Source organism: Aspergillus neoniger (assembly GCF_003184625.1).
Source record: "Aspergillus neoniger CBS 115656 unplaced genomic scaffold BO87scaffold_33, whole genome shotgun sequence".
Lineage (NCBI taxonomy): Eukaryota > Fungi > Ascomycota > Eurotiomycetes > Eurotiales > Aspergillaceae > Aspergillus > Aspergillus neoniger.
Genome location: NW_020291161.1, coordinates 15556 through 34051, shown reverse-complemented (window position 1 = coordinate 34051; position 18496 = coordinate 15556). Strand labels below are relative to the sequence as shown.

General features: G+C 51.7%; 6 protein-coding genes and 1 non-coding gene across 7 annotated transcripts; 4 read left to right on the top strand and 3 right to left on the bottom strand.

The window, feature by feature from the left end:
- Nucleotides 1–323: 323 nt before the first annotated feature.
- BO87DRAFT_366010 (MmgE/PrpD family protein) lies at nt 324–1904 on the top strand (the record flags this gene model as incomplete). Its single annotated transcript, XM_025621822.1, has 2 exons — nt 324–622; nt 696–1904. Exons 1-2 carry the CDS (start codon nt 374–376, stop codon nt 1902–1904), a joined length of 1458 nt encoding a protein of 485 aa, XP_025476248.1. The 5' UTR covers nt 324–373.
- Nucleotides 1905–2174: 270 nt separating this feature from the next.
- Nucleotides 2175–4680, top strand: xlnD (beta-xylosidase XylA). The gene has a single exon (XM_025624036.1). The coding sequence runs from the start codon at nt 2214–2216 to the stop codon at nt 4629–4631; it is 2418 nt and encodes an 805-aa protein (XP_025476247.1). The 5' UTR covers nt 2175–2213; the 3' UTR covers nt 4632–4680.
- A 77-nt stretch (nt 4681–4757) lies between these two features.
- On the bottom strand, nt 4758–7104 carry BO87DRAFT_379438 (uncharacterized protein). The gene is made up of 12 exons (XM_025624035.1): nt 6897–7104; nt 6703–6819; nt 6543–6638; nt 6347–6480; nt 6206–6287; nt 5906–6154; nt 5771–5852; nt 5660–5720; nt 5512–5600; nt 5364–5447; nt 5238–5304; nt 4758–5160 (listed from the first exon to the last, which is right to left on the bottom strand). The coding sequence occupies exons 1-12, from the start codon at nt 6941–6943 to the stop codon at nt 4847–4849; spliced, it is 1422 nt and encodes a 473-aa protein (XP_025476246.1). The 5' UTR covers nt 6944–7104; the 3' UTR covers nt 4758–4846.
- A 608-nt stretch (nt 7105–7712) lies between these two features.
- Nucleotides 7713–8805, top strand: BO87DRAFT_379437 (aegerolysin family protein). The gene is made up of 2 exons (XM_025624034.1): nt 7713–8151; nt 8203–8805. Exons 1-2 carry the CDS (start codon nt 8057–8059, stop codon nt 8543–8545), a joined length of 438 nt encoding a protein of 145 aa, XP_025476245.1. The 5' UTR covers nt 7713–8056; the 3' UTR covers nt 8546–8805.
- A 334-nt stretch (nt 8806–9139) lies between these two features.
- Nucleotides 9140–9221, bottom strand: BO87DRAFT_t212. Its single transcript has one exon. It is a non-coding gene; the product is annotated as a tRNA-Ser (tRNA).
- Nucleotides 9222–9324: 103 nt separating this feature from the next.
- BO87DRAFT_461888 (putative ABC multidrug transporter) lies at nt 9325–14188 on the bottom strand. The gene is made up of 4 exons (XM_025629131.1): nt 13912–14188; nt 11230–13853; nt 9515–11180; nt 9325–9448 (listed from the first exon to the last, which is right to left on the bottom strand). Exons 1-4 carry the CDS (start codon nt 14013–14015, stop codon nt 9343–9345), a joined length of 4500 nt encoding a protein of 1499 aa, XP_025476244.1. The 5' UTR covers nt 14016–14188; the 3' UTR covers nt 9325–9342.
- Nucleotides 14189–15152: 964 nt separating this feature from the next.
- BO87DRAFT_365997 (PLP-dependent transferase) lies at nt 15153–17254 on the top strand. Its single transcript, XM_025621821.1, has 3 exons — nt 15153–15264; nt 15335–15429; nt 15488–17254. The coding sequence occupies exons 1-3, from the start codon at nt 15217–15219 to the stop codon at nt 17130–17132; spliced, it is 1788 nt and encodes a 595-aa protein (XP_025476243.1). The 5' UTR covers nt 15153–15216; the 3' UTR covers nt 17133–17254.
- Nucleotides 17255–18496: the final 1242 nt, after the last annotated feature.

The window sequence follows — 18496 nt, the reverse complement described above, 5'->3', positions numbered from 1 at the left end:
GCAATGATAGTTTATATGGTGGGTCATCGACCAGTCGATCCGGGCATTTCTACGCCGTGTCTAAACTCCGTACCAAAATACTCCTAGTAGATTATAGTCCAAAGGATAGTTAGATCCAAAAATGAATCGAATCGAGAAAATGAAGACAATCGGGTTCGCCAAGAAGTACCTTATGTTCTTACATTCTTTCTTTTTCTTTGTTGTTGGGTAACCATTCACATCCCCATAGGGCTATAACCGACAAACTTCCACTTTTCCCTCGCCAAGCCATTTTTCTCACTTGCTATCATACTCCTCTCTTCTATCCCCATCAATTATTTCCCATCATTTACCTGTCCTTCAGTCGCATAATACATAATAAAGTTCTACCACAATGACCTCTCACACACCTCCCCCCGCCAATGTCACCAAAACCCCCGTAACTCACACCCTCTCCAACTGGCTGGAAGAACTCACTCCCGAGTCCATTCCCGCCGAAGTCCGTGAACGAGCCAAATACCTCATTCTCGATGGATTGGCCTGTGCTTTGCTGGGGGCACGACTCCCCTGGTCCATCAAGGCCCATGATGCCATCACTGCCATTGAGGGAGAGGGCAAATGTACCGTGATCGGATGGAATAAGGTATTTCTTTCTCCTCTCATCAGATTCCTTCACTACTATAGACGTAATGAACAGGATGCTAATGAAGTGATAGACCCTCCCTCCCAATGCCGCCGCCCTTCTGAACAGCACCTTCATTCAAGGCTTCGACCTCGACGACATCCACATCGAGGCCCCCTTGCACAACATGTCCGTCATCGTCCCAGCGATTCTCGCAGCCGCAGAACAGGAACACGGCATCTCGGCTCGCCCTATCAGCGGCAAAGACTTCCTAACCGCCACAGTTGCCGGCTGCGAAACGGGACCCCGTGTAGGCTACGCCCTGGGCGGAACACACATGCTCACAATCGGATGGCACTCCGGTGCCATCTTCGGCCCTGCTGCATCTGCCGCAGCTGTCTCCAAGCTGTTGAATCTCCCCGCCGCGCAGATCGAAGATGCCCTGGGCATGGCGTGCACACAGGCTTGCGGACTCATGTCCGCCCAATTCGAGAGCATGGTGAAGCGCATGCAGCATGGGTTCGCATCACGGAGCGGAGTACTTGCCACATACCTGGCAAAGCAGGGATTCACGGGAATCAAGGAGATCTTTGACCGCGAGTATGGTGGGTTCTTGAAGATGTTCTCGCTCGGGGCAGAGACTGAGCCCAAGTTTCACCCAGAAGAAATTTGTAAGGGATTAGGGGAGGTATGGCAGATCAAGAAAATCAAGCAGAAGTTGCATGCGTTGTGCGCGGTGACGCATTGTACGGTGGATTGTGTTAAGGATATTCAGGCTGAGCATCCTGCGAAGATGGGAGAGTGGAAGAAGATCGTCAAGATCGAGGCGGAGATGGCAAGGGCTGCGATGAAGAAGGGTGGCTGGGCGCCGGAGAAGCCGGCTACCGTCACAGCGGCGCAGATGAGTATACCGTACGCGGTGGCGTTGCAGGTCGTGGATGGGGAGATTGTGCCGGGGCAGTTTGCGCCGAGTATGTTGAACCGGGAGGAGCTGTGGGATGTGATTGGATTGGTGGAGTGTCGGGAGGCTAAGGAGCTGGATAATACGTGGGCGCAGAGGGTCAAGATCACGTTTGAGGATGGGAAGGTGCTGGAGAAGTTGTTGAAGGCGCCCAAGGGAGTCCACCCCGGGGTGACCAATGAGGAGGTGTTGGAGAAGTGGCGGGCTGTGACGAAGGGGGTGATTCCGGAGGAGAGGCAGAAGAAGATCGAGGAGGTGGTGTTGAACTTGGAAGAGGTGGAGGATGTTGCGGGTGTTTTGGGCGAGTTGTTGAGGGGGGAGACGGTGAATGTGCTGCAATAGAAGATTACCCCTTTCGGACGGGGATGGCTTCATATTTTCCAAGCGATGTCACGCCATACCAAAGACTCATTTACCCGGTGCCTGAGCAGATCTCTATTTGTAAACAATGCCAATGTTCGTATTGTTTTAATTGCTAAATGCAAGCATTCCAAGTTCTTCCTAATGCCGGCTAAATCATTCAGGCTAAACCCCGCGATGAAGTCAATCGGCCATTCTCCGGCACATCTCCGCATCTCCGCAAAATTCTATAAATCTACCCCAGGTTCAGTCCCCGACCATCTTTTTCTCCCCCCACAGACTGGCTCAACCATGGCGCACTCAATGTCTCGTCCCGTGGCTGCCACTGCCGCTGCTCTGTTGGCTCTGGCTCTTCCCCAAGCTCTTGCCCAGGCCAACACCAGCTATGTCGATTACAACGTCGAAGCCAACCCCGACTTGTACCCTTTGTGCGTGGAAACCATCCCACTGAGCTTCCCCGACTGCCAGAATGGCCCCCTGCGCAGCCACCTCATCTGCGACGAATCAGCCACCCCCTATGATCGAGCAGCATCGCTCATCTCGCTCTTCACGCTGGACGAGCTGATCGCGAACACTGGCAACACCGGCCTCGGGGTCTCCCGACTGGGCCTCCCTGCATACCAAGTATGGAGTGAAGCACTTCACGGCCTCGACCGTGCCAACTTCAGCGACTCAGGCTCCTACAATTGGGCCACCTCATTCCCCCAGCCTATCCTGACCACCGCAGCCCTCAACCGCACCCTCATCCACCAAATCGCCTCCATCATCTCCACCCAAGGCCGCGCCTTCAACAACGCCGGCCGCTACGGCCTCGACGTCTACGCCCCCAACATCAACACCTTCCGCCACCCCGTCTGGGGTCGCGGACAAGAAACTCCAGGAGAGGACGTCTCTCTCGCCGCCGTCTACGCCTACGAATACATCACCGGCATCCAGGGTCCCGACCCAGACTCAAACCTCAAACTCGCCGCCACGGCCAAGCACTATGCCGGCTACGACATCGAGAACTGGCACAACCACTCCCGCCTGGGCAACGACATGAACATCACCCAGCAAGACCTCTCCGAATACTACACACCCCAGTTCCACGTCGCCGCCCGCGACGCCAAAGTCCACAGTGTCATGTGTGCCTACAACGCCGTCAACGGCGTCCCTGCCTGCGCCGACTCTTACTTCCTCCAGACCCTCCTCCGCGACACCTTCGGATTCGTCGACCACGGCTACGTCTCCAGTGACTGCGACGCCGCCTACAACATCTACAATCCCCACGGCTACGCCTCCTCCCAGGCTGCCGCTGCCGCTGAGGCCATCCTCGCTGGCACCGACATCGACTGCGGTACCACCTACCAATGGCACCTGAACGAGTCCATCACTGCGGGAGATCTCTCTCGTGATGATATCGAGAAGGGTGTGATCCGCCTCTACACGACCCTCGTGCAGGCCGGATACTTCGACTCCAACACCACCAAGGCGAACAACCCCTACCGCGACCTCACCTGGTCCGATGTCGTCGAGACGGACGCATGGAACATCTCCTACCAAGCCGCGACGCAGGGCATAGTCCTTCTCAAGAACTCCAAGAACGTCCTTCCCCTCACCGAGAAAGCTTACCCCCCATCCAACACTACCGTCGCCCTCATCGGTCCCTGGGCCAACGCCACCACCCAACTCCTGGGCAACTACTACGGCAACGCTCCCTACATGATCAGCCCCCGCGCCGCGTTCGAAGAAGCCGGATACAACGTCAACTTCGCCGAGGGCACCGGTATCTCCTCCACAAGCACCTCGGGCTTCGCAGCCGCCGTATCCGCCGCCCAGTCCGCCGACGTGATCATCTACGCCGGTGGTATCGACAATACCCTCGAAGCGGAGGCACTGGATCGCGAGAGCATCGCATGGCCGGGTAACCAACTGGACTTGATCCAGAATCTCGCCTCGTCGGCTGGAAGCAAGCCGCTCATCGTTCTCCAAATGGGCGGTGGACAGGTCGATTCCTCATCTCTCAAGAACAACACGAACGTCTCTGCACTCCTCTGGGGCGGATACCCCGGCCAATCCGGCGGTTTCGCTCTGAGAGACATTATCACCGGAAAGAAGAACCCCGCGGGCAGACTAGTCACGACACAATACCCAGCCAGCTACGCTGAGGAGTTCCCCGCGACGGATATGAACCTCCGTCCTGAGGGAGATAACCCCGGCCAGACATACAAATGGTACACCGGCGAAGCAGTGTACGAGTTCGGCCACGGATTATTCTACACGACCTTCGCGGAATCATCCAGCAATACCACCACGAGGGAAATCAAACTCAACATCCAGGACATTCTTTCCCAGACACACGAAGACCTGGCGTCTATTACGCAGCTCCCTGTGCTGAACTTCACTGCCAATATCAAGAACACTGGCAAGGTGGAGTCGGATTACACCGCCATGGTGTTCGCGAATACGTCTGATGCAGGCCCGGCGCCGTATCCGGTGAAGTGGCTGGTCGGGTGGGATCGGCTTGGGGATGTGAAGGTCGGGGAGACGAGGGAGTTGAGGGTTCCCGTTGAGGTGGGGAGCTTTGCGAGGGTGAATGAGGATGGCGATTGGGTGTTGTTCCCGGGGACGTTCGAGTTGGCGTTGAATCTGGAGAGGAAGGTTCGGGTCAAGGTTGTGTTGAGTGGTGAGGAGGAGGTGGTGTTGAAGTGGCCGGGGAGGGAGGAGTAGATCATCGCTCCAGGCGACTGATTATCATCATCATGATGATGTATATAGCCCCTAACTATTTATTATCAATTGACATTATATGTTAACTCATAGAGCTAGCCTCCGTCGTGAGCGAATAAAGTGAAGATTTCATAAACTTCATTACTGACTAGCTAGCTATAGGCTATTCACAATTAGCCGGTTCTGCAATATGGCTTACCCGCCCTGCAGGATTATCACCAACTACTCTTGGCATAAAACGTAAACAAAGGCCTGGGACCAGGATCCGTCCGACTCAGAAGGAGCAAATCCCTCGTTCGCATACTCGCCACATGAACCTGTTGCTCCGATACCTCTTCAACCGGGTCTTCAAATGCCCAGAGGACGCTTTCTTCCTGATATCCATCGGATACGCGCTGGCCGCTCAGACATACGAATGATGTACCCTGTCTTCCGAAGGAGACAACCGTGTTTCCGAATCCGGTGTCGAAGTCATAGGTCTGGAATTTGAAGAGCGTGCGGGCGTTGCCTTGGAGGGTTGGGAGTGCGACTGTAGAAGGTATATAGGCGTTAGCCTAGTTTTTGATCGAATGGCCATACTTATACACCAGTTTTGAGGGGGCTCACTGTCGCTGAAGCTGCCGTTGTCGAGGGTTCGTTCTTGGGCAATCATGGTTACTGTTCTGATGGCCAGCTGTTTCGAAGTTGGGGGTTAGTAGAGGATATTGGGGATATGGTGGGTTGTGTGCTTACCAGCACTAGTTTCTTGTAGTCCTCTGGAATGGGATATGAGATTGGGGAGTTTATTTCTTCGGGGTTTTGGTTGATGGCTTGGACCTTTCATTTTCCTGTCAGTAATGTAATGATAGCCATAGGATTTTTGGTGCATGCGCAGGCTCACTTTGGTACGAATCACAGAGAGTATGTTGGCCCCTTCTTCGTACAGCTCAGATTGTTGCTCTCTGCCGTTGATGAACTTTGGAACAGGGACTATCATATAAAGGGGGTTAGTAGATGGCAGCAAGCGGTGATTGGGGTGGAAGCTATACTCTTCCTGACGAGCTCAAGGTACGCGTCGTACTGCGTAAAGTCTTCGAATAGGTACCAGCTCTGGTTCAGTTAGTTGCATTCCACGAATAATCATGCAGAGCAGGTCTCACCCTCTGATTGGCAAAAGTGTAGTCAAAGGGCGTAAATGCACTGTTGAAATTCGGCACGTTGGTGTATCTCCACAGAAGTGCACTGCGTTGATGTAAATATCTTGTTGCCGAGAAAACTTAAGAGGGAGAACTCACAATCGTCTATATCTATGCTTTCCCTCCCTCAACTCCTGATAGAAATTGTCTGCGCCTTCCTTGATCGCAAAAAGAGGCGAGTCTTCACCGTCGTGGGGTTCTGCGTGGATGACTCCAGATCGGCCTCCGCCTCCAGAGGTATGGATCCAGACAGTGACGCGAGAGTGTCTGTTGATTGTCTCCACGGCACTTCTCACTTCGTTTGTGACGGAGCCGGTGACTCCGTACATTGAGAAAGCAACCTCAGATCTTTCAGAAGTGTCAGGAGGAAGTAAGTTGAAGGACTCTGTGATGACTTACGCCTGTCTGATCTCTTGGCTGGTAGATTTGTTGACTGCGGAAATGGAGACGCGAGCAAAGTATTGGCCACCTCGAATGAAATCTGCCACGGCTATTTAGCATCTACCCAGTGGCTAGAACATAGTACATTGTCTATCTTACCTGCAATAAAACGGTCTCCGTACAACTTATTCGGAGTATCGGTGCTGATTTGATTAAAGGAATACGAATTCCCGATTGATGCTTGCTGTCTGGATGACACCTGGACTTGATAGGTCACCGTACTGCTTTCAAAACTGTGTCGATGAAGATTAGCTGGTTTGAATGCCCAAGTCAGGCCAGAACAGATCACACTCACCTTAGCCGATCAAGATAGCCAGCGTCGATTTGGGAGGACTGTCCCCAGCCGGAAATAGCAGCGCCAGCACTTATCTCCAAGGACTGCGCAAGTTTTCTGAAAGGGCAGAAGGAAAAGAAGTCAGAATTACACCTCAAACTGAGAAGGTGAGTGTGCGGACGTGTAATAATTGATCCTTTCACTACTATAGAAGAGGTCATAGGTGACGGACTCCGGTTGGCCCGGAGTGATAGTGACAGCATCTGCTACACCAATTTGTTGAAGGTAGGTATTGTATCTAGACGATGGATGAATTGTTCAGTATGTTAGCACAGACACGGTTGTATCTTTGAAGAGGATTGGAATCGATCGTACCCCTGTCCTTGTTGCATGCCATCGAAATATGGAACAAGTTCGGCCATCTTGAAATATCTGGCTGCTTTGATCAGGTAATGGGGTATGAAAGGTCTGAAGATGATTCTCAAAATTGACTGGTAGTTGCATCACATCCCGACCAAATGCTGGTCCTTTATATGCTGAAGCACCAGTGTACGAGCAATCCCTGGACCTATACAGACATCACGTCACTCACAACAAACCCCGATGCAATGTTCTCGGAGATGTAACTTCGTGGTGGCGATCTGCATCATTCAGTTCTCTCTATATGAGACATTTTCTTTGGAGAAGTAGATTCCATCGAGTGACAACGACGACTGTCCATTCGGCGGAGCAAGAGCCATGGAGAACGCAATGGCAGTGTCAAGGATACAAACATCGCGAGTACTAAAGCCGATGTCTAGACTCGCAATTGATGTCTGATTCGTTATCGGTGACTCCGAAAAGCCACCGGACGGGCACTGGAATCCGTTGCACGAAGTGGGGAATAATATCGATGGATCTGTAAATCAACTCAAGTGATCAAGGAAACGTTCGGGGAAGAATGGACCTGCCTGTGCTCAATTACCTCGATATAGTGTGTTGACATGGACTGTTCGGGAACTGCTCTATAGTACCACTGCAGTGGCAAATGCATGTCATCAGAGATGCATGAGCTGAACATCGCGCAAACCCCTCCCCCTCATTTCTGAACGCTCAGCTTGCCCTTTAGCTCGATGTTCTACTCCACTTTATACTGTCGGAGGGTTACATCGTTGAAATTCTTGCAATTGTCTGGCTGGCTTTCTATGATGTTCCTCCGAGGGCAAGGCACGAAGAGACTCGGCGGCTGGAAATGAGAAGGCATGAGCTGCGCAATCCCTGCTATTTCTGCTGCTGCGAATACGTAATGAGATGGATTAGCAGAATACAGTATCCAGACTTGATTGTGCAGACAGATACTAGGCTGGAAGATGACGACGGTGGTCAGAAACTCCAGACCTCAGCAGCGAGTACCAGGGATGATATAAAGACCCCCTTCCGGTCGCTCTGAAGAGAAGTCCACGAGAAGCATATCTTCCTCAAACCAAATTTGTCAAGAATATACACAATCTTCTCTACCAAGGTCTTTTATCACAACCTCTACCCCCGTTCTAAACATGGCCGAACGAGCAGAAGCCCAATGGGTGCACATCCGCGTCGTCAACTCCCTGTCCTTCGACACCCTAAGTGTCAGAAACACCTGGCTGGGCTGGTAAGTTCATATCAAGAAGCTATCCTCTCCTCCTCCCTAACACATTATCAGGGGCAAATTCCACAAAGAAAACAACAAGAGCGCCGAAATCCCCGTCTCCGACATCAACGCTCTCCGGGCAGCTCCTGGCGGGTCCTTCAACGTCTTCGCGTGCGGCAGAGCACATTCGCCCTCTGGCACAGAGGGAAGCTTCGACGTGTTCAATGGAGATGTCCGCGTCGCTTACATCTACTGGGACTGTCCTTGGGGCTCGAAGCGCAACCAGTTCCGTGTTGACAGGATTGCTGATGATTACTGGGTGGAGACGGGTTACTGGAATCAGTCGGGCGGTGCTATTGGTAGTGTTACGGTGGAAATTGGGAGGAGGGATCGGGCGATTCGGTCGAGTCTTTAGATAGGGTGGCTTCTGTGCTTCTTGTCCTGCTATTGCAGGAGTGTTTGGTTCGTTGATTATGTGTGTGTTGTAGGTGATAGACGGGTGATGAGAAGAACTGTTGTGATTGAGTCGTGATTAGCTCCTTGCGATTCAATACAAGAGAAGACTAAATCATGATTCTCATACCATTGCAACTGATGGCTTATGGTAGACAGCATGAGTAAAGAGGTAAAAACTTATAGAATTAGTAGGATCGACATCATCGCCCCCTCATCGGGATTTGCTCTGCATTAGCGCAGAGACTGAAGGTGGAGTGGTGATATGATAGATTATCAATTGACAGGTACTCTAGATAGTGTGTTAAACATGTTCAAGATATATAAGTGGTATTGCCTCATCTGTCCGTAGCATTGTCTTGTTTGCTTGAATTTGACACTGAGGTCTTTCGGATATGTTGGTAAGTCCCTAGCAATGCAATCGGAATAGAGGCATCGACTCCTCGACCACCACAACAACAAACTCAACTCAACTCACATTACAGCAGTTATAGCAATTAAAGTGCACACCCTCACCCTATTTCTCGGAGCAAAAAATAATCTGAAAAAACAAAAACGACGACAGTCGGATTTGAACCGACGCCTCCGAAGAGAATAGATTTCTAGTCTATCGCCTTAGACCGCTCGGCCATATCGTCTTATGATGGAAAGTTCGCAAGAATGCTATAAGAGGTCGTCACTCGATGCATCCAACATTTCATTCGGTTTATATCATAAATCATTGATGCCATATCCATACTAATCATATACATCTATGCACTATTTACTCTCCATCATCTCGATCAGTTCCTCGTACTCGCCCGTATTCCGCACCATTTCCCAAAATACACCCTTTTTCGCGACCAGTCGCGCCGGTGAATCATTCCTATTAGCTTTCAGTTAGTTTCGTTCCTAATTCATACTGGTGATAAAGGGGTTGGCAGTGACGCACTCGATAATTTCCCCATCTGCCATCACCAACACTCGATCATAGTCCATGATCGTCCGCAATCGATGCGCAATCGCTATGATCGTGCAATCGGCAAACATCGTCCGCAATACCTTTTGCATATGTGAATCTGTCTCGTGATCCACCGACGCCGTCGCCTCATCAAGCAACACCACTTTCGATCGCCGACACATAGCCCGCGCTAGGCTCAGAACCTGACGCTGACCCTGGCTGAAGTTCTCTCCGTTCGCAGCAACCGGCGTGTCCAGCGCCAGCGGCCGCATTGTCCGGCTCTCGCCCTCGCCCTCGCCAGGGACATGGACTGTCGTGCACGCCGATAGCGCCGCGCGCAGCTCGGTCTCGCTGGACTCGCCAAACGGGTCGAGATTGGACTGCACGTCGCCGGAGAAGAGCACCGGCTCTTGCGGAATCAGCGTCACGTTGGTGCGCAGCCGGTTGAGGCGGATCTGGTCAATGTTGACCCCATCAATGGTAACGCTACCGTCGACGACATCGACGAAGCGGAGCAGGGATAGCCCCAGGGTTGATTTGCCGCTGCCGGTCCGGCCGACGATGCCGACACGCTCGCCTGGGTACGCGACGAAGGATACTTTGCGGAGTACGTCGGGCCCGTCGGGTTGGTAGCGGGCAGTGACGTTGTTGAACTCGACCCGGCCGGAGGTTGGCCAGCTGGCGGGTAGAGCGTCGGCTTTGCGTTGCTCTTCTGTTTCTAGCTTCTCCTCTGGCTCGATGTCGCCGTATTCTGTCATGCGTTGAAAGGAGTTCAACTCCACTTCGAGCTCGTTGAGCGTCCGGACTAGCGTCAGAATCGTCTGACTGAGGCCGATGGCGTTCGTCAGAGAGAATCCCACCAAACCTGCTGATCCGGACCAGAAGTATGCTACGCAGCCGGCTGCGGCTGCTACAGATGCGGCGCAAAAGTCTGTCCGGACCGAAACCCAGCGGTTGCAGTTGTATTGTGCCTCGGAGGAGCGGGCGTGAACTGCCAACTTCTCGGCCAGCAGGTTCTGGAACACCTGGTCCATGCCGTGCCGAGCTCGGATCACGCTCAGTCCTGACAACGAGTCGGTAAAGTGTGAGAATACAGGGGAGTAGTTGATAGAGGTCAGCCGCTTGATCGATACTTGAGCGCGTGTGTACATCTCTCCGATGACGAACCCTGCAGCGCAGATAACGGCCGCCGGGAGAGCAAAGATGGGCATGATGGAAGCGACACTGGCAATTCGAAGCAGAAATCGTAGAGTATTCTCGATGGACATCCGCAGCCACTCAACAAGAACTGTGTCCAGAGACCGTGTGTCGTTTCCGAACCGGTTGATGGCGCGTCCGATCGGATTCTGATCGAACCAGGCAATCGGTGCAGACAGCACGGCCGTCACCAGCCGGTGGTGCGTCTTCTTAGCAGCCACCCAGCTGCCGTACTGATAAATAAGGTTGTTGCATAACTGCAAGGTCAAGAAGGTGATGATGCACGCTGCGTATATACCCAGATAGAACAACGTGTTGGGATGCTCGTACTTGTCGTACGCCCCAGTCCATATGGATAGCCAGTATGTAATGGCAAAGTAGGCAAATTGCACGGAGATGGTTGCAATCACAACCAGTGGAACGTAGGAAGCGCCACCGAATAGCATCATATAACGAAGAGCTGATCTGTTAGCAATGCTCAAAGCCATCTGAAGTCCTCGGGTTCTTACCTAGCGTGCGTGGCACTCTTCCCGTGGCGGACGTCTCCTTAGCTATGCGTTCCTCAGCAGGCGGTTGCTTCCCAGCAGGAGCAACTGGCGGAGGCTCTGACGGGGATTCCAGTGCTTCGTCTGCCACGCGCACATTGCTCTCCGATACGGAAGAGTCTGTATCGGTGCCCGGTGTGGTGCATCGGGAGGACATGAGAGAAAGTGTAGTTTTGGAGATAGCTCGAGCGGGGACAATCCTGCCATGCTCCAACCGGATCACCATGTCGGCATCCTGCAAGGCGGCTGGGTAATGGGTGATTAAAACGACCGTGCGGTCCTTGAGTAGACCGCTGCGGAAACACTTCTCATAGACAAGACTAGTGGTATGGGTGTCGAGAGCGGAGAATATGTCATCAAATAACAGCGTGTTCGATTGCGAATACAATGCCCTTGCCAAAGATACTCGCTGCTTCTGACCGCCGGAAAGCGAGGTTCCTCGCTCTCCCACCATGGTGAGGTCGCCTGCCGGAAGCTGTTGCAGGTCTTGGGTCAGACCACTGGCTTCGATGGCCATGGCATAGCGGGCTTCATCGAACGGGCTATAGAAGACGATGTTCTGACGAATTGTATCGTTCTGAAGCCATGGTGCCTGCGGAACGTACGCTACATCGCGCGGGCAAGTAGCAGTTCCTGATTCCATCACTGTCTCACCCAGGAATGACAAGAGAAGCGATGTCTTTCCGCAGCCAGTGGGGCCCGTCACCACATTGAGAGCGTTGGGCTTGAAGCGGAGAGTGATATCCTGCAGCCTAAAGGCAGCAATGGGGGTGCGTCGGAAGGTGGCATTCTTAAACTCTAACGGGCCGTCTGGATGCCGCTTGATCTCACTAGCAGTGTCAAAGAAGCGGTCGACACGACGCAGCGACTCTGATCCTTGCGCGGTATAGCGGCTGATGTTGGACAACCAGATAAACTGAACGCGCAACGTTTCCATGATTGACAATGAAGTAAAGGCGACAGGTGCCCGCAAAGGAAGATCAGTAAACAATATATAAACAGAAAACATGACTAAAAGACTAAGGAGCGGCAGCAGCTCGCCGCCCATGGAAATAAGAGCCACAAATACGCTGCGTCTCCACAAATGGCGCTGCTCTACACGGCGAACGTCGTTGATGTTGTTCATCGCAGCATGCTCCCACCCAAAGTACTTCAGAGTGCGGATGGACCCCAAGTACTCGGAAATCTTGGACAGCCGAGCATCCGTAGCTTGCATAACGGTGCGTTGGATGCGGGAGACTTTCCGCGACGCCAGGGCAGGCAGCGGAGACAAACACAGCAGCATGAGAACACCAAACAGCGACGGCCATCCTAGCATCTGATACAGAAACACTAGAGCCAAAGTAGTCGAGATCGGGCCTGCGGTGGCTATATAGAAGATATCACGGGAGTTATAGATAGCGTCAACATCGTAAGACATCAAGCTGGTCAGATTGGCCTGGCTTGACTTGGAGGCACCCTTGGACTCAGCCCGGTGCTTCGACTTGGCATGCTTGCCTGAAGAGTGGCCCACAGAGTCATCATAGATGTACGAGCGCATCGCAGTCTGATAGAGCTCCTGGACTAGTGACACATTCACACGAACCAGTAGTCGGGTTGCCGTAAAGATATACTGTTGGTAGCAGAGCGAGCGTGTCGCCGGACCAGCAAAAAGTAGTGCGATCCACAATGCAGGATGGAGCACTGCACTGCTTGGGTTCTCCAGATAGGCTAATAGCCGCAACATGGAGTATGGCGCAAGAAAGTCCACCACCGCCGTAAGGGCCGCCCAGAACATCATGGTTTTAATTTCCGTCTTCAGCATGCGACATAGTGTACGGAAGGTCTTGCCGCCTTTGAGCCGCTGCTTCTTAATCTTTTCTAGCCACTTCAATGGCTCATCGTATGACGGCAGTGGAGGCAGATCATCCAAAGTCAGATCCCTCTGACAGCCACGCAGGATCACATGGGTGATCCACTCATACGAGCAGTAGTAGGAAAAGAGTGAGCATGTCTCTTCTGGAGAAGCCTTCTCTTCAACCACTGAATCGTCCGTCTCTGCGTTCTGAACAACCGAGCGTCGTGGGCGTGGCGTAGCCGCTGCAGTTGCCACAACCGCCGCCAAACAGGCCACAATAGCAACTCCAATGGAGGTTGGCCTATAGGTAGCTCCGATCACCATCATGGGTACTATATCCTGCACCACGGCCAGAATGAGAGCCGTTGTCACCATTGCATTCATATGCCAATACATATGACGTCGATAGTCATAGCTCTTGATGCAGAGCCGGCCGATACCCAACAATACCACGTAGGTCAAAAGGGCGGACCGTTTCCAACTCTCACCATTGTGTATGTCGACCCAGGTGAGACAACAGGCCGCAATAGCGACAGCCAGGTGTGCGAACGCGAACGGCAGAGATACCACAATCTCGGACTGATCATGCGGGGTAGTCTTCGGCGATGGTGATTTCTTCCGGTAGGAACGGATGTAGCGCAGACTTATCGACAACAATACCACAATCCATGATGCTAGGATCGCCGCTAAGTGCAGGTTGCCGGATCCAACAAAGGCGGACGCCTTCCGAGTCCGATATTGCCATAATTCCCTACAGCAGCTGCAAGTCAGCCATGCCATTACCCACGATCTTGCTGGAATAAACCCACCTCTGCACCAGACCAGGATTTGGAGTATAAGCAATCTCGCCAGCCCCGCCTTGAACTGCTAGAGGCACCACGGCTGCGGGCACGATGGCCGCGAGATGCTCCATCGGTCAAATTGTAGTCTGCAACGGGCAGACAAGCTCACTCATGGGCAGTTCTCGCTTTCGTCATAACCAAGTGAGAGCTCTCTGGAAACTGCCCGACAGCATTGGAGATTGGCGAGGGTGGGGAAGGCAGTTATAGAGCACGGGTCGAAAGGACACTACCCATTGTCTTAAAGACTCCGGTAGTGAGAGGCTGGACAGAAGCCGGAGGTGCAAGCGAGGGGCCGGGAAATTGGAGCAGCCGGAGGAAGCGGTGTTAAGAGCAGGGAATAATTTGACGGTCATATTGCCGATAGCGGTGGACCTTCAATCTTTGGATCCGGACGAATTCTGCCCCGGATCGATCCTTGGATCGCCTCGAGGAAATCCATCTGATAACATCCAGCTGAGTCAGGATGGCCGCCTGAGGCAGTCATTCTTTTCATTATCAATCTGTGTCCGTTCCATTCTCCCTGCCTTGAACACAGAAGGTATTGAGGCAAGTACAATGCTTTCTCAACGATCTGGAACTATTGAGCGGCATACTCCGTCACCAACGCAGGATCCATTGACAAGCTTCGGCACATATCACATCATCCCCTCTCTCACTGGCTGTGGGATCAGCGCTAAGTAAACCCCCCACTCTCATCGCTTAGCGTGTCATCCACGATAGCCACCGCCCGATAACGATAGGGAAGACGGCCGATGCGTGATTCCTCGGATTTTGAAAGGCTTAGCACGCCTTATCAAATAATCAAGCAACCAGGCTGTAAGACATTCAAGATCCCTGAATAATACCATGAGGATTGAGGCATCTATCAAGCTGAGGCCCTTGATGCCTTATATTTACGGTGTCGAGGAAGCCCTTCTGAGAGACTCTTCCCATACTACCGATGAACAGGCGGAGCCGCCTACCCCGCATTGAGTCACCCAAAAAATTTGAATACCTTTGATACATCTTGATTTAAAACAACTGTTTCCTAAAAGAAAGAAATAACACCCATCTTGGACATCCTTTTGCCTATAATCGAGTTTCCCAAATAGGAAAAGAAAGTCTTGCTGCGGCTTCCCGCAATCCTAGTCCCTTTCCGGCCTTCCCGCCCTATGACTCAAAATTCAGTGCACGGATATTTTCATTAGTCAACTACATCGAGTTATCATAGCTCAACCCATAGTATCATTCCATTTGCATGAATATCGTCCAATTATAGACATTGAGATCAGAATGTCGGTGATAGAGCTTGGTGACTCTATTCCATCGCTCACCTCCCATGTAAGTCACATCCGTTCATGCAGACGTTCGCATTCAAGCCTGTCAGTCAACAACACTTACACTTCCACAGGCCGTGAGCGTGTCCCTACCAACATGGGCGGACAATGTAGGTTATGAGGAAGGTGATAGACGAGTCGTGGACAAAATGACAACAGGCTATCCACGGTACTGTTCAACGTATATGCATCCACGCTTGAATCATGGAAACTAATGTCACGGCCAGATTTTTCATTCATAAATCTATTTGTGCGTTAGCAGATGCTATCATTGCCAGATATGGTAGCCCAAACCAAAAGGCTATGCTGTTTCCTTCCCCAGCGTCTGCCCAAAGATGTCGCGACTTTATCACGGAAAAGGGAGAGCCCAACCTCATCAGAGATGTCGAGGTGATTGATTTGACCCTTGATAAGGGGAAAGAGTCTTCAGAAATCATATTGAAGATTTCCCCCTCGATATCCGCTGTGATCTATCACAGCGACCTCTTCCCAGTAGCCAAGCAGTATTGGCAACACTCTGGTGACGGAATCTCAAGCAGACGTGCTGAGTTTTGCCACTCACTCTTTGTGGACGGCAAGCTCGTGCCTGCGGTAACGCCGCAACCTGTGATCCCTCAGAAAAGGGGTCCCAGGCGATACCAGCGAGGTTCTGTTGACCTTACTTCCACCCCAACAGACAAAAAGGTCAGCCCAGAAAGAGTCAAGGATGCAGCATTGATCCAGGAAAGCACGCAGTTCCTCGAGGATCGGTTCGGTCGGAATCTTGATTTATCTTTTATTGATAACGCCAAGATCTCCCTCCGTCGACGCATTGCTGGCTCCTTGACAGGAGAAGTGAATCTTGCCGAACCGAAAACGCCCGAGCAACCCTCTAACTCCCACGGAGCGACCCAGGATGATGTATATCTCTACCCTTGTGGAATGAACGCTATCTTCAGCGCCCACCGGATGCTACTCCAGTCTAGAGGCCAGCTGAAGAGTATATCATTCGGCTTTCCATACGTGGACACTCTCAAAATCCTCCAAAAATTCGGCCCTGGATGCATCTTCTACGGACACGGTTCATCAGAAGACCTGGATGACCTGGAAGCCCGCCTTCAGGCCGGAGAAAAATATCTAGCTCTATTCTGCGAATTCCCCGGAAATCCTCTCTTGAAGTGTCCCGACCTCAAACGGATTAGAAAGCTAGCCGACACCTACGACTTTGCCGTGGTCGTCGACGACACGATCGGAACTTCCATTAACGTCCATGTCCTCCCTTACGCCGACGTGGTCGTCAGCAGTCTCACCAAGATATTCTCCGGAGACTGCAACGTCATGGGCGGCAGCGCAATCCTAAACCCCCAAGGAAGATATTACGACTCCCTGAAGAAAGCCTACGAAGCAGACCATAAAGACAACACCAACTACTGGGCCGAAGACATCATCTTCATGGAACGCAACAGCCGCGACTTCATCAACCGAATCAAGAAGATCAATCACACCACAGAAGCCATCTGTGATCTACTCAAGTCCCACCCTCTCGTTAAAGACGTATACTATCCCAAGTATAGCTCAACGAAACAATTCTACGAGGACTGCCGAACCCCAGAAGGTGGTTATGGTGGTCTGCTGTCTTTCTTCTTCCACAAGAAAGAACACGCAATCGCGTTCTATGATCGCATCGAGACCGCAAAGGGACCTAGTCTGGGCACTAACTTCACTCTGACTTCACCGTATGTCCTACTGGCTCATTACTGGGAGCTGGAGTGGGCAGGTGGATTTGGGGTACCTCCGGACTTGATCCGCGTTAGTGTTGGCGTGGAAGACACGGAAGAACTCGTTTCGCGGTTTGTGGTTGCGTTGAAGGCTGCTGAGGCGGCTGATTCCTGATTCTGTTTAAGCGAGAGTAGTTGTATGCATTCATCTTCTGACACTTCAACCTGTCAAAAATCTTGTACCATGTTAGTCTATTATCTAATTCAACCATATGTAGCAGGTACTACTACACCAATACTAGTATATTTCATTGCACAGACAACACACGAGAGTATCAATAAGACCTACTAAAGACCCTACCCTATCCCCCCCCCCCCCCCCCACCTCCACATAAACCAATCAACTAAACCTAGCAGCAGCAAAAGCCAACTTAAGGCTAGTACCGCCCCCAACCAAGCATAACAAAAAAGTTTAGGAGAATCTAGGTAGTACCACCACCTACGGCCGTAAACTTCCGACGGCAAGCAACCCAGCCGCATATTTCCCGTGGCACGAACAGGCCTTTGTGAAACTTCGCTTAGTTCTCATCCCTTTCATGCATGAAGGGGAGGAAGTAAACTCTTTAGGTACTAGTTAACCAAATCAGGGTGAGGATACGGGGGGTGGGTGATGCTGTATTGTGTTACATGGATAAGCTGCAGCGCGGCACAGGCCAGTTGCAGTGGTGGCACGGCATTTAGAATGTGTTGTACTAGCAATGGCGGTTCGGAAATGGGGGGAGTTGAGATTATGATAGTGTATATCTATTTCGATGGGGAGTGGGAATTTTGCGGAGGACATGGGTAGGTAGATGCTGTTAATGCTATAAGATTTTGTGCGTTGTAGGGAGGGAGGTATATTTAACAAGGCGGGATAATTCCGTGAATTTTGTGGATGGTAGATGATGGATTGAGATAAATACATGTACTTGAGTATGTCCCAAGGTGAGTTAGGTTGACTGTGTTGGGTTAAAGAATTAAGTACTAAGTTTTATTCTATATTCACTATGGGAAGGCTATTCCCACCACAAGTACAAGTCATCCACTGCGTAAGTCATTAAACTCAAGAAATCTTTGACCCCAAAACCCCCATTCAGCAACATCTCAAGTGGAACAAGGTGTAACACGAAGCATGCAGGTCACGATTCCCAAGACTCCCAATGTAGTGCACCAAGTCCATGCATCACCCCAGAAACAACGGGAAGCCCCGAGGAAAAGACATCTTTCTCTCGGTGACAGCCTTGCCATATGCTACTATCAGTTGTCTGCGCACGGACGTTTCCTCATGCCATTCGTTTGGTGGTACAAAGAGGCGGTTTCACCATCGAGACCACCCCGCAGCCGCACGTTCAGCAGTCATATAATCAGCAATTTGAGTTCAAAGTGGCGGACAAGCTTTGAGGTGCGTTGGTGGCACAGCACAGACTGTTGAAAGTTGCTGAAGCCGAACAACGTGCATTATGACAATGTCATTCTCCGAAGTAAGAAGCTCCCTGTAAG